The following is a 14,942-nucleotide window of genomic DNA, read 5'->3' on the forward strand; positions in this document are numbered from 1 at the left end:
CTGTCTCCCCTTCTTGGACATGTGGTTAAGTTTGTATTATGAATTTTTTGTGTGAAGCCTTTCTTATATTCTTTGAAGAATAAATTCGGTAGTTTAAATTTTAATTGTAGATAAATTCAATTATATGGATCGAATAAAACATGCTTTCTTCCAACAGATAAATGGCCCTAGTAGTTTGTTTGGGTCTGAAAATTACATGGGAATTACAGGCCAAACTAGAAATGACTTTCCAAATGTTTTTAGCAGTGCAACTGCTAATATACCTGTATCTTCAGCACTTGCGGGAAGAAATCCATTAGAAGGCACACATGAGCTAAGACAGGCCTGCCAGTTATGTTTTGTCAAAAAAGGTAAGGGGCTTTTGGGCTCGATTGGGTTGATTTTTAAAAAATTAAGAAGCATACATTTAAAATTGTAGTGTTCATAAGTTAAAATACTGTTGGCTTCTAAACAGTGTTAATCCTGACTTGTTCTTTGCAGATGTGGTATGGTCTTATGATTAAGGAACTGGTAAAATGTTCCAAGAACTATTTTATTTTCTTTCTTCTTGTCTCTATTTCTCGTCCTAATAGATTCTTGATGCCTAAAACCACCACAAATCACCCCACGCTTTCCCCAGCCTGTAGGTTTACGATGTAAGGTCGTTCACATTCTGTATTCGCTTTCCTCCCAACCCCCAGGGTACTGTGAAGAATGACACCTTTGCTCAAGACTAAAAAAAACTCGCAGTACTCTCTCTGATTGGCCATGGGGAATTGAACCGCAGTTCAAAGTACCTGGTAACCTTCACATCCCATCTGTTTTATTGTTCTTTCAAACTAATTCTAAATCGTAATCCTGAGGCTTCCAAACCTTAGTAATAATTAACTCCACTGTGTTGACTCAAAGGATCTTAACCAGTATTGGGCTTTAATATAACTAATCTTTTAGGCCTGAGCTGTTGCTGTTAAACAGAGCCGCATTCTAGAGGCAATAGCTGTTATTAAGACTAATCTTAAAAATAAGCGCTGTCTTTCAAGTCGTAGGTGTCATTGATATTGATATACTAATAAAGTGCAGTGTAGTAACGGATCTTAGGAAGAATTGTATCAAGACATTTAGGGGATGACTACTGTAGTTTTAAGAACTTTTATGTTAGTTTAAAATTATTTTTACAAGAAAAATCCATGATGCGATGTTTGAAAAAGCATAGAACACGTTCTGTTAAAGGCAGGAGCTATAAAATGTTGGTGGAAGTACTTAGCACGTTCCTATATTGACTTTTTGTATCAAAGGATCTATTTCTTCTGTTTCTTCGCATCTTGTCAAAGCCTTTAGGTGTCTCCTGTTTTTACTGCCTACTTTTGAAATTGTACTGTTCCATCAGCTTCTTGTCTAGGGAAACTGGGTCACGCTCTTGTTTTTGTAGTCCCTTAAATAACAAAATTGACTGAGCATTGCTCATCTTCAGACTCTCTGCCTGATTTCTTTATGTTAGTGGTAATGTAATACTCACTTTAGTATCATCCTAAAGGCTAGGCTGTTTTTGTCTCCAAAATCACAAAGTTCTGGGATTGGCATTTTTATTTTTGGCACGTGTGTGCTTCTTACCCAGCGTGTTTGTCTCTGAGCGTAGTAACTGTTCTAATACAATGAAAGTTGAAGGTTAAGAGAGCCATTTACTGATCCGTGGAAGTCATCTGCGTTGACTTATTATAAATAAGCAATTTAAGTTTTAAATTAGTGTTATGGAAATGTATGCTTTGGAATTTGAAAAAAAGAAGCAATTTGTTGCTGTCCCAAAGCAGTCTTAAGGCTGTAACACAGCATCCCTCCCCAGATAACTTATGGGTTTTTTTTTTTCTTGCCGACACCGGTCTTTTTGTAAGTATTCAGTTTTTTCTTCTATTCTGCTCGACGTGGCTGTTAATGACTTTTGCTTCTTCAGAGTTGCTGGTGCAAGTAGGAATTGTATACAGTGTGTTCGTGTACTTTGCGTTTGGGCTTATGTGCCAGTCTATGTATGGAAATGTTAAAAGTATGCTGCAATTTATGCAGATGTAAGCAATTTTCTGTGATTTTTTTTTTCTTCAGGTCCTAAATTATTGGACTACGCTTACCATCCCAGTTTAGAACATAAATGTAAGAAGGATATTCTAATTGGCAGAATAAAAAACTCTGAAGATAAATCATGGAAAAAAATACGTCCAAGACCAACGAAGACACAGTATGTGGGACCATATTATATATGTAAAGGTACGTGTTATAGAAACAAAATGTTAATGCCTACACTCAAGGTAATATAGTTTAGCCTTTCCACAGGGAAGTATCGAATGAGTTTTTATTCTTGAGGTGGAGAAGGAAGTTCACAGGGTTGTTTATATTTCAAAGGCTGTAAGGAAAGACGTATTTTGACCATTAATGTGATTATTTAGAGAACATGCACTGTACTTCTGTACTGTTCTTCATCATGAATAACTTTGCTTCCGAGTGCTGGGCTATTACTATTCAAAACAACAACAACAAAGCATTCTTGTTAGAGTTTTGCAGTATGAACCTCTGCTTACAATGCAAGCAAGATGACTTGTGGATTAATTACCAGCTATATCTGACTGTATTTAAGCAAAGGGTATTCTGGGTTCTCAGCGTTGTTGCCTTAGACTAGAAAGGGATAGTTGATGGAGGTGTGCGTCAGCCTTTCTGAAGAGTGTTACATTTTCAGCAAGTCATTCAGCATAAGGTTTTGCTTCTGTCTGCTAGACTCAAGTGACCCATTTACAACAGATGTAGCTTCTTTATTAAAAACATTTGAAATGGAGATAGTGGAAGTTTTAAGATGAATTTCCAATAAAAGTTGTGTAAAAGCAATGTCAAATTCAATGTTGTCATTTTAGATGTTGCTGCTGAAGAGGAATGCAGATATCCAGGTCATTGCACGTTTGCGTACTGCCAAGAGGAGATAGATGTGTGGACGCTGGAGCGCAAAGGAGCCTTTAGTCGAGAAGCTCTTTTTGGAGGAAATGGAAAGATCAACTTGACTGTGTCCCGACTTCTTCAAGAACATCATGGATTATTTATGTTTCTTTGTGAGGTGCTGCTTTATTTCTAATGACACAGTAAAAATGATAATAAAATTACCTGGAAAGAAATCCTTTGGTTCATGCTTGACTATTTTGTAAATGTTGAAGTGCATGTTCAGTAGTAATCTGGCTAGCTTTAGATTAGAGACTAGCTGAAGTCTCTGTTAAAATCTTTGAGGTAGGGTATGTTTTTAAACGTATAAAATACATACTCTATAATTACCTATTTTTGTATTCCAGAAATGTTTTGATCACAAACCCAGAATAATAAGCAAAAGGAACAAGGATAACTCATCTTCTTGTTCTCACCCTGCTATGCATGACTTTGAAGATAACAAGTATGTCTGAAATACCACCTCTTTGAGTTTCAAATTACAAGCAAAGGTTTCGGGGCATTTTTTAATACTGACTTTCATTTCTTACCTGTTGATTAACTTCTCTTCCTTGCTAACTGACTGTTACGCTTTGGCGGTATTGGTAAGACAAACTTAGTGAACAAGGATTGTCTCATGTAACTAAATTGAAAGTGAACTCTTTCTCGATCAATGCATTCAAAATTCGTGGTATCCACCCTCATGTTTGAATCTGGCTGGTTTTGGTGTCAGTTTGTTAATAGCTTATCTACCTGGTGAGCTGCCTTGATGTAAATAGATGTGTGATGTTAAATTGGTATAGGAATTCATAAGTTTGCTCTTTCTTTGGTCTGTTTTGCTTATTTTGCTGTAGTTTTAACACAGTCAGCGAAGGACAGGTTTACCTTAATTACAGTGTCTGAAATAGACCATAGTCCTTATTAATTCAGTGGGTAAAAAATAGCGTGAGGAAAGTGTCTTTATTCCTTGAAAGTTAACAAAGACTTCAGAGAGGTAATAATGTTAAATAAGTTTAGGAGAATTATTAGACTTACATTTTTATATGATGGAAACGTAAGTGGGAGCATTTTAATTGCCTTGTTTGTACTCCACTTCCATATATTGAGGAAACACTACAGCTATAGGAGCCAGGCTGTTACTGTGATGCATCAACTCTTTCTTTAATGGCGCTCTACAAAATAAGTACTTGTGTTTGTAATTAGATCAGGATACATACTTGAAAGTGGACATGATATGCTTTCCCTCATGGAAATCAGTGATCCAGCTGGATTGAATGCAGTAATGCTTTGCAGAAGAGGAACCTCTGGATTTCACAAGAGTACTGTTCCGTGATGTTGGTTTACTCAGCCTAGAAATGATCATTAGATGCTATTTCCTTCTGGAAACCTTTTTAGCTTTCTGATTTCAAGTAAAAAGGGTTAAAAAGTCATTTGAATAAGCTGTGATGAGGAATGGTTATTTTACTTGTTTTTCCACACATGAACAAAGTCATTTTAAGGAATATCTAAAACTGACTGTTTTCAAAACAGGTGCCTTGTCCACATTTTGCGAGAAACTATGGTGAAGTATTCCAAAATCCGCCCGTTTCAAGTTCGATGTCAGCTTGACCTGTGCAGACATGAGGTGCATTATGGCTGCTTACGAGAGGATAAATGCTTTTATGCTCACAGTCTGGTAGAGCTTAAAGTCTGGATAATGCAAAAGGAAACAGGTATGTTTGGTAAAATGCTCGCTTTACTCTTTGTTGTAATGACACTGCTTCCTTGTCTCAACTCCCTTCTGAAATTAGTGAGTTGGGATCAGTGCATTCACTTACAATTTGCTGCCATCTTTCATACAGCATATTCAATAAACAGTGATGTAACTATGATAAAAAGCGTTGAGTAGGCTACTAGCCCTTCGAAATTGGCGAGTTTTTGATAATAAAAACTGTCAAAACCGCTCATTATGATCAGATTTTTTTTTTTTCCTGGAAATAAAGCTACAAGTCTTGAGCAGATGCTAAATCCAAGTCAAACTAGATTTGTTTTTATTTTTAAACCTTCAAAGTTTGGAAGACCCTGATCAAATTTCTTTTTCACAGAGCACTGAAAGAAAAGCTTGAAATATTTATGCCATTGTTTCCCTCCATCCCCCCGTACAAGAATCAAGATTTTCCACAGTTAAACCTTTCTTTTAGCTTACTGCCATTCTGATATTCTTAAATACTGAGCCAGAAAAGAAATCTTTCCAGTTCGCTGCTGTCATTAGTGTATATGTTGATAAAACTTAACTATTTTTTCTGTTCTTGCTTACACAGGGCATTTTGTCTGCTTTTCATTGATCTGGCTTGGTTTTGTTGGCTTCTTTGAGGACAACAAATTTTACTACTTCATTTCTAGCTAGTTTTTGAACGACACGTCTCTGCCCGTTCCTTGGTCATGAGTTCCAAACTCTCCAGGACATTTTTTTTTTTTTTTTAAACAAACACAAAAAAAAGCAGTTGAACTGTTAGCAGTAAATAATTTGTACCCCGTAACAGTTGCTCATTCTTCCTACCTTGCTCTGTATGACAGCGGTCCTTTACATATTAAGTAACCGCGTGGGATCGTTGCGGTGCATGGAGGAAAAAGGGAAATGTGGCAATCCCAGTGTGTTACAGTTTCTGGCACTTTTGCCCCTTTATGTCTGTGATTTATCCTTGCTTCAGCTTTAGATACAGGCATACAGACATAAGATGTCATACTGACCGGAAAATTTTGGAGGAAGAAAAGTCAAACAGAGGGAGACTTCTTTGCTGATTTCCTGTTCTCTCTCCTGGGCTGAGCCTTTAGAAGTTTCTGTGTGAAAGTAAAACAGTTATTTTCTTACTAGCTGCCCCTACAAAGTCAAGGATAGCAAATACTTACTCTATAATTTCTATTTTGATGTAAGGGTTGGGTTCTCCAAGAAACTTAATTCGCCACAGAAGGCATATTTTTTATTTTATGATGTGTTCGTGCTGCCCTCACGCCTTGCCAAAGTCAGCTAAAGCTCGGTCTCCGCTCTTTGAATGCGGTTCCTCTCCTGAATGTAAGGTGTGGGAAGTAAAGGAATGCTGCCTCCGGATGGACACACTTTGCCAACCCTGAAATCCAAACACAGATGACAGTCTGTATTTGTGTGGAATTGGAGCAGTAAATGTTACAGTATGTGTGAACACTGCATAGCTCCCATAGGAATCTTAGCCAAAGTATTTATAAGAATGTTTGTGTTTGGTTTTTTTTTTTTCTGAAACAACACCTAATTAACAGGGCTTGTTTAAAATCTTTGTAATCAAGTGTCTGTCAGCTTACATTTTGGATATTTTTTGATAGTTTTGGTCCACAGACCACAAAAGTACAATGTAGCTTTTCTAATTAGATTGTCATTAGAGGTTTAGTACCTTATGTTTAAATAAATACTCAAAGATGCACCTTAACTTATTTGAGCAATCTGTAATTTAAAAAACTTTTATGTTTGCTTTTCAATGTGATGATATATACGAAATTTCCGTTTTGGAGGCCCTCATGAGATTCTTAAGTATATATAAATATATATATATATGTGTGTGTGTATGGGTGTGAATGTGTATCCACATCCAGACATGTGTGTGTGTATATGTATACAATATATTAAAAGAAAAACAGATAAAAGTTTTGGGGCTTCAGTAGCATTCCAGTTTGAGCATGTCTGTAATTCTACAACAGTCATAAGCGCTCAAGAACTTTTTTCCCTTCCTTTACAGGTATTTCGCATGACACTATTGTTCAAGAATCAAAGAAATACTGGCAGAACATGGAAGCTAGTGCACATGGATCACAGGTATCTTCGTTTTTCCATTAAACTGATTCTGCGGTGACTTTGGTGGGAATTCTTCTTCTATGTTTGTGTATAACGTAGCTTATTTTAGAAATTACTTTTTTAATGCTCTCTTCAAATAATCTCTTTTGCTATAGGCTTTCTTCGGCTTGCTGCACTTACACTAAAACGCCTGCTTTGCTTCTGTGCAGTTCCTTTTTTGCTTTGCTTATTCTGACACAGGCGGAACATAAAACCTAAATATCATTTTGAAGTCGGCTGCCATAGGGCAATTAATTATCTTTTCAATATGTAGGACTTCTATATATATTGTATATATTACCACAACTTCTGGGTACATGTACCTAAATCAGAAATAAGTTAAATAAAAATGCATTTGTTAAGAAATGTCTAGTTTGAAATTACACGCTGAACTGTCACAAGGCATGCAGTGCAACATCTGCATCCGGACGTGTGTTGTAAACTTTTACCGTAGGGGGTAATTCATAATTATGTATGGATTTCTTTGCAGATACAAAATACCTTTCACTGTTGTTGTTATTTTTTTGGCTTAAGATCCTTGGGAACCAAATGAAATACGGATCACTTAATTTGAAGATGAAGTTTGTTTGTGGTCAGTGCTGGAGAAATGGTCAAGTTAATGAGCCAGACAGAAACAAAAAATACTGTAGTGCAAAGGCAAGACACCCGTAAGTAAGACCAAACAGTGAAAACTTTACCGTTTTGTCAGCCATTTAAAACCTCTTTTGGGAAACTTTTGTTACTGCTTAGGAAGGTGTCATACAAGGAATTAAAAGAAACATACTGAAGCAGAACACAGTCATCTCTTTGTAGTATGTTAATAATTGGTAATGAGAAACACTTTGGTGGCTGTTGGGTTTCGCTTTTTTTAGTTATGGTAAAGTTTTAGTGGAATTTAGTTAAATCTCAAATATACGGTGAAAGCTTTATAAAGAACCTGCCTGGGCTTTCCTGGTTCTGCTTCTGTGTACACTTGTTTTAATAATATTTTAACTTTTAATAGTATTAACACACTTGTTTTACTAGTGTTTTCTTTCATGGGATGCATGTTTTTTTAGATGGACCAAAGATCGCCGTGTGGTGCTAGTAATGTCTAATGAACGTAAGAAGTGGATGACCATTCGTCCTCTTCCCGCAAAGAAACAAGTGCCTCTGCAATTTGATGTATGTTAACCTAAAACTAACGTTTTAGTTAAGAAAACGGAGTAACTGGAAAATAGTAGTAATTGGGCTGGTTTTATCAGTTCTGCAGAAATTCCCATGGGAGTTGGTGGGAATATGGTTTTAGTGTTTCCACAGAGTTCAGCCTTGGAAAAGCACTGATCTCGCATGTTATTACTGCAGCCTTTTCTCATCAGTGGAAGTTGGTAACTTTTTCATTGATTTAACTAAGTTCTTAGTATTTCCAGTAAATACTTCAGAAATGGTTTAAACGTATCTGTGGTCTGGTAATCTGGTAGGAGGCAAAAAGCAGTCATAGCACTTGCTTCCAGCAGTTTGCTTTTTCTAACTACAATATATGAGTTTTTTATAAAATAAACATAATTTTATTTTTCATGTGATATAAACATCTGATTGGGAGGGGAAACACTAGCCAAGACTGGAAAAAAAAATAATCTACTATCATCCATTTTACTTCATATTCACAAGGATATTTTTAAAATTCTTGTTCCAGTTGTGCAATCATATTGCTTCAGGCAAGAAATGTCAGTATGATGGAAACTGCTCATTTGCTCACAGTCCTGAGGAAAGAGAGATGTGGACCTATATGAAGGAGAACAGCAGTAAGTAGCAGAGTAAATCTGACATGTTGTAAATCTAAATGTTCTGCTTTTCATTCTTGTTGCTCAATTACTTTTTAATCCACTTTCTTTCACTGTCTTTTGTAGTAAACCTTGCAGTTGCCTTTTTTTAAAATTTGAATAAGCCTAGTATTCAAAACCAGGATTAAATAAAAGTAGCTATATTATATGTTTGTTGCTTGATGTGTTTTTTAACAATGAAGTAGTTCGAATCAGTTTTTTTAGATGGCTTAGAAATAGTGTATTGATCCATGCAGCAATATTGTTTAGTGTTTATACTCTGTATTGCCATGTGCACACACTGGGATTCTATTGATAACATATGGGGGCAAGTTATTTGTGGAAGAATATCCCCCCCTGCCGTGTATTTACTGGGAATTACTATCCGCTTGCTGTTGTTGACTTGTAATCCCGTTATGAGTGTTACTGGGGAGAAATAATCGAAAATTGGAAGTATAAATGACATAAATGATAATATCATGGTCTGCAAGAAAGCGGACTAAATTTACCAAAAACTGTAGCACACTTTATGTCAGTACTTCGAAATTCAGATATTGATACACAGCGGCACATTTGTTATCTGTACTTTGGGTGCCTGTTCAGAAACGTGTAACATCTTACTTCCCCCTGGACTGGCAGAAATGGGTCTTGGTAAGTAGCCAGAGACTCGTATTCCTCTGGGCTCTCATCTCTAAACTGTGGAACTGCCTACATTGTGTTCGTCCTTTTTTCTTCTTACGATAGGTGGGGACTGAATTATGCTTGCAAACTCAGTCATTTATCTAGTATTCTCAAACTCTTGCCTTAATTGCTAATTACTTATTTTAGCTTCTGCTCTCATTAGTTCAAGACTTGGAGCAGTTGTATGACATATGGCTAAAAAGTCAAAAACCAGAAAAAGGAGATGATACGGCTGCTCAGGCAAACAAAGAAAATGGGAAGCAAATTCACATGCCGACTGACTATGCTGAAGTTACAGTAAGTAATCATAGGCATAATTCAAAATTCAAACATGTGGGGTTTTGTTGCTTTGGGTTCCCCCTGCCCCCCAGTCAGTAACATACGTCGTCGTCCTTATTTTCTTGGGGCTTCCTTAAATTGTAGCGAGCTACGCTAAATGCAAACTTTAACTGACACTGTAAAGCAGTTCTTCTGAATCCTGTAAAGAGCATAAACTTCAGGTGATTGTTTAAGTAACTGTATCTGTTGAGGTAAACAATTTACAGGCCAACATAAAGAAAACATTCCGAATGTATTAGGAGGAGTTCTGTGCTTACAGTATTGAATTCTCCATGTTTTGTTTTCAAATTCCCTGTAAAACAGGTGGATTTTCACTGTTGGATGTGTGGGAAGAACTGTAATAGTGAGAAGCAATGGCAGGGTCACATTTCTTCTGAAAAGCATAAAGAGAAGGTTTTCCACACTGAGGACGATCAAAACTGCTGGCAGTATCGCTTTCCAACCGGATATTTTAGCATTTGTGATAGGTATGTGGTTTTTAAGATGTCAAAAATGCTGAAAAATGACAGTTCATAGTGTAAAGAATTAAGGCGGTTATTAGTTTTGACAGACGATGTTTCTAGTATTTCTTGCTTTGCATACATGTTTCAGCAAGAAAGTAAGTAATGAACAGTATCTTGACACGTACTGTTAGAACTCGGGGAGCGACAAGGTGCCTAATTGTGGAACCAAATTAATTGCTTACGTGATGTTAATATAAAGGGTTGCAAGTTCATTGCAGCTGTGTGAAATCCTGTTGGTATTACTACAAGTTTACTTAGGCATCTGCGTATTAATTACCTGTGGAACACGAGAACAGTACCTAGCTGGACAGTGATACTGGAGCTTTAAGGCAAGTAGAAATGTCGTTAGCGTCAAAATGAATTTGTTAAAATTGAGTATTTGTTACTGGAAGTCGTGTGTGAACCTGTGGAAGAGAACTTCCAAGACTTCTTGGTTTCCCCAGCATTGGTTGTGTGTTTTGCTGCTCCCTTTAGTTCTTAAATGCAGCCTGTTGACCTGACTGCAGGAGATTTTGTTGTAAACCTGTGGGAAGTTCTTTCCACTGTTGGAATCTTTTTGGAAGGCTAAAAACTTTGGAATCTGCATTCTGGAGTTAAAAGATTCAGTTTGCTGGTACGGATGCCTTTGTTACTCCATTTCAAGTGGAAGATTTTGAGTGCCTTCGAGATCTTGAGAAATTGCACAGCATATAAAGCAAGTTATGTTTCGTTTGCAGACTTTGCGTGGAAGCTTATGTGCCCCCTTTACTGAATTTTTAAGTAACATCCTAAATGTCATTGATGTTTTGAACACTAACAGACCTCGGATATGCAATATAAAGTGAATACAAACTGGCACGCTTAAACTTAATACAAAAATACTAGGATAAAAGATTCTTAAGTCATAGCGAGTACTTAAAACCCACATTTAGTTAACAGAGGGTAATTAAGTAGTTGGATTTTTTAACAGTAGTAGTTCTTCAGCTTAGTGAGTTAAATGATAAGGTATTCATCCACCTGATAATTTGGCCTGATGAAATGAAAGGTTTCAAGCATTAAATGACTCAGTAAAGTAGGAGCATGAAGAACAAAGAAAAGAGCCACCTCTTGTCCTCTATGAATACTTGACAGCTGGGAAAGAAAAATATAACCAAATGCTAAACAGAGTTAGTATTGTCTTACTTAAAACGTAAATACTCTCCCAATTATTTTTTCGTCCTTAATATTTTAGTGTATTTGAAAAACATGACCAGAAGAAAAGACCTAGATACAATAGCAATCGTGATAATGCTGTGAAAACACTATTTGAAATCTGTCTTAACAGATATATGGCTGGTACTTGCACTGAAGGAAACAACTGTAAATTTGCCCATGGAAATGCTGAACTCCATGAGTGGGAAGAACGAAGACAAGTTTTAAGAATGAAGCTCAGCAAAGCAAGAAAAGACCACTTGATTGCTCCCAGTGATAATGACTTTGGAAAATATAGTTTTTTGTTTAAAGATTTAAACTAATACGGAGATGACACATACATGTTACCAGCTGGAAGCATAAACCAGAAAAATTGACAATAATCAAAAGCATGTGACAGAAAAGCTGCAGGTTTTCTGCTTTTATTGGCATATATTGTTCCTCCTGAACAGCAAAATATAGTAGATTTAGGGGGATTGAGCAGACCTGTCTATGCTCTCATGACACAGAGTGGTGATTAAAAAAAATCTGAAGTATTACGTGCTTACTCACCTTCTGTTGGACAGAAAGTTAGGAAATAGAAGGGGGGGGGAAGAGAGGTTATAATATCTAGGAAGCCCCCTAGTATCAGTCCTTCAGTTGAAAAACTTTAAGGTATCAAGGTATTACAAAACAGAGTGTTACGGGCTAAGAAGAAAATGATGGATGAAAATTCTTCAGATCTTTTAATGGAGAGGATTTGTTTAAAACAAAGTTTGCTACTTATCTATATGTAGGTTGCTAAAAAGGATTTTCTTATTAAAGATTTTAAACAAAATAACCATTTAACTACAATATATGTTGAATGGGTATTTTTTCTCTATTTGTATGTTTCAATATAATTTACTGAAAAAGGATCTTGGGAGGAAAAAAGTATTAATTTTTGAAAATGAAGTAGTTAAAATTCTGTTTCTTGGTCTTTGCTGTTTAAATGATGATTTTGAAAGATTACACTTGTATGTCAGTATTGTGTATTATTGTATGGACTAATGTTGCCTGTAATAAAGAGAACTTTACACAAAGCTGTTTTCTGCATGTAGCCTCTCAGGATTGAGATTTTGTAAAAACAAACAAACAATGATTTGCCTATTAGCAAAAGCTTGAGCACCTGTAGCTAAAAATGTAATAAGTTGGTATTTGTGTCTCCAGCCGCTTGTTTGCAGTTTTCTGTATTGTCATTAGCTCATCGCATCACAGAAATAACAAAAACGGCCAACTCGGTCGCGAAGCAGACGAGCGTTTTGGAGCTGCGCGGCGCCGGGACGTGTCGTCAGCCTTCTGCGGCGGGGAGGCGGCTGGTTCCTGCGGACCACAGGAGATGCAAAACCGCTCGTGGGCCGAGGTGGCTTGGCACCGAGGAGCCTTTTGGTGGCTTTACAGTCGCTGGAGCTTCTGTTTTGGCTTCCCTGCAGATTGTGCTTTCAGCTTTTTTGTGTGTTCAGTTAATTCCCTTTTTTTTTTTTTTTTTTTTTTTTAAACTAAAGCTTCTTTCAGCCATTCATTCAAAATAGCTAAAGCTGGGTTTCTTTTTTTTTGTCCCTATGACTGGCTTCTCCCTCCTCTCGAGTATTTTTCTCTGTTATTGGCTGACCATATATAATTAGAAGAGCTTTAAGAATGACTTCAGTAGTTTGAATGTAGTCATTGGCCGTATCTCGTGTCTGTGAAAAGTGTTGAACCAAAGTCCAGCGCCGCCCTTACCCAGGGCCAGCCTGGAGGCCGTGTCCCTTTCACTTCACAAAATAAAAGCACAACGAGTATTAAAACACCACCTTAGGCTTCAGACGCAGCGAGGGGAAGGCGCCAAGTCACGGTTCCTCAGCGGCTGGGCTGAAGCACGTGCCGATATCGTGTACAGTACGCATACAAAACTGGCTTGGTGCTTAAAATACCACCTGCTGCAGTGCTGATTTTTTACACCGTTTGTAATAAACTAAGCTTGAAATAGAGTACGACGGACACTGTTTATTTCTGTGACAAAACCTGATTGTATCGTGTGCCTTTCTGGATTGTTTTCTCAATTTTATGCTTTCATTGTTTAATGTAAGTGCTCTGTAAATTATTGGAAGTAATTCTAGACGAAACTAAACATGAACTCCTTGTTCCGTAAGGACGGTGTCAAATCTTTCATGGCCGCCGGGGGGGGGCTCGGCCCGCGTAGCAGCGGCGGAGCTGCTGGAGTTGCTCCCTGACCCCGGCGACGGGGCCGTTACCGGTGCCCTCCGCAGCCAGCGGGAGCGAACCAAGAACGCGTTTTCCCTGAGGCCGGGGAGCGAGGCCAGGGCCGCCGCGGCCTCTCCCGCCGCCGGGCCCGGCTCTGCCCTCGCCTCCCCGCGGGCTCCCGCCGGGGAACCGCGCCCCGGCTCCCCCCTGCCCCGGCCGGGCCTCTGCGCCTGCTCGGGACGGCGCGACGTGGCGGCGGCGGGTTCGCCGGCGGAGGGGGCCGCCCCGCCCGCCCCGGCGCGGCTGACAGGCGGGCGGTAGGGAGACGTGTGCGAGCGGGAGCGGCCCGGGGGCCCGCACCCCTCCCCGCCGCGGCCGGGGGTGATGTCGTTATGCGGCGGCTCCGGCCCCGCGGCTGCCCCTCGGCTGCGGCCCCGCGCCGCCCAGATGGCGCGGCGGCCCGAGCTGCTGTGCGGCGCTGCCATCGTGCTGGGCTGCGCCTTCCTCGTCGCCCTCAAAGTCACCTGCAGGTAATGGCGGGGGGGAAGCGGGCCCGGGGCGCGCAGGGCCCGGCCGAGGGAAGCGGCCGCCCGCCGCTCTGCCCGCGGGCGGTGCGTGCCCGCCGGGGGCCCGGGGCAGAGCCGCCTGCGGGGGTCCGGCTCCGGGGCCTGCGGGGCGGGCGGGCCGGGCCGGGGCTCCTCCCGGGGCGCGACCCCTTGTGCCCGCTCCGGCCCTGCGCTGTGTGGTCGGGCTGTCGGCTCAGGAATGGCCGTTCCGGGGTAGGTGACAGACATCTTCCTGCCGGGCCCGACGACAGGCGATCCCCATGGCAACGACGGCCCTTCTCCTGTCGTGGGGGGGCACCGTCGCCAGCTCGGCGGCGGGGGGGACGCGGGGCCCGGGCCGGGGCTGGCGGGGCAGCGACGGCATTTTCAGACACATAGGCCTTCATCGGGAGGCGTCGGGGTGTGGCGGTTGGTACGCGGATGCACAGGCACCTGAGGGACAGGCGCTTGGTCAAAAAAGCTGTTTTTCCTCATCTGCAGAGAGTAACTCGTACCTCGCGTTGCCACGGAAGGACCGAGGGGCATCAGGGCTGAAACCCTTCCCTCAGCGCGCTCAGCCACCCGCGTTAGAGCGGGGGGCAACAGGTCTCTTCTGGCTCGTGCCTTAGTGTCAACCCCCCCATTAATGGCACCCTGGCCTGTATCAGGCACGGTGTGGCCAGCAGGAGCAGGGAGGTGATGGTGCCCCTGCGCTGGGCACTGGTGAGGCCGCCCCTCGAATGCTGTGCTCAGCGCTGGGCCCCGCACCCCAAGGCGGCCATGGAGGGGCTGGAGCGTGGCCAGAGCAGGGCAGCGAGGCTGGGGCAGGGGCTGGAGCACAAGGCTGGGGAGGAGCGGCTGGGGGAGCTGGGGGGGCTCAGCCTGGAGAAGAGGAGGCTGAGGGGAGCCCTCCTCGCTCTCTGCAACG

At 40.8% G+C, this 14,942-nt stretch overlaps 2 protein-coding genes across 3 annotated transcripts in view; both read left to right on the top strand.

Annotated features, from left to right (window-relative positions):
- ZC3H7A (zinc finger CCCH-type containing 7A) overlaps nt 1–13,334 on the top strand; it is a 30,791-nt gene extending 17,457 nt beyond the window's left edge. The window contains exons 12-23 of one of the 2 annotated variants that reach the window (XM_082313717.1): nt 158–350; nt 2,074–2,235; nt 2,874–3,070; nt 3,300–3,397; nt 4,462–4,643; nt 6,678–6,754; nt 7,307–7,440; nt 7,831–7,936; nt 8,448–8,556; nt 9,419–9,552; nt 9,898–10,061; nt 11,401–13,334. In XM_082313717.1, coding sequence (XP_082169843.1) covers nt 158–350; nt 2,074–2,235; nt 2,874–3,070; nt 3,300–3,397; nt 4,462–4,643; nt 6,678–6,754; nt 7,307–7,440; nt 7,831–7,936; nt 8,448–8,556; nt 9,419–9,552; nt 9,898–10,061; nt 11,401–11,590 — 1,746 coding nt within the window. In that variant the 3' untranslated portion in view covers nt 11,591–13,334. Of the gene's footprint in view, nt 1–157; nt 351–2,073; nt 2,236–2,873; nt 3,071–3,299; nt 3,398–4,461; nt 4,644–6,677; nt 6,755–7,306; nt 7,441–7,830; nt 7,937–8,447; nt 8,557–9,402; nt 9,553–9,897; nt 10,062–11,400 lie in introns of those variants that run through there. The other variant, XM_082313718.1, reaches the window with a different exon arrangement.
- Nucleotides 13,335–13,826: 492 nt separating this feature from the next.
- Nucleotides 13,827–14,942, top strand: part of TXNDC11 (thioredoxin domain containing 11) — a 34,960-nt gene continuing 33,844 nt past the window's right edge. The window contains exon 1 of the mRNA XM_082313517.1: nt 13,827–13,999. Coding sequence (XP_082169643.1) covers nt 13,854–13,999 — 146 coding nt within the window. The 5' untranslated portion in view covers nt 13,827–13,853. The remainder of the gene's footprint in view (nt 14,000–14,942) is intronic.

The sequence above is a fragment of the Platalea leucorodia genome (genome assembly GCF_965183815.1).
Source record: "Platalea leucorodia genome assembly, chromosome: 5".
NCBI lineage: Eukaryota > Metazoa > Chordata > Aves > Pelecaniformes > Threskiornithidae > Platalea > Platalea leucorodia.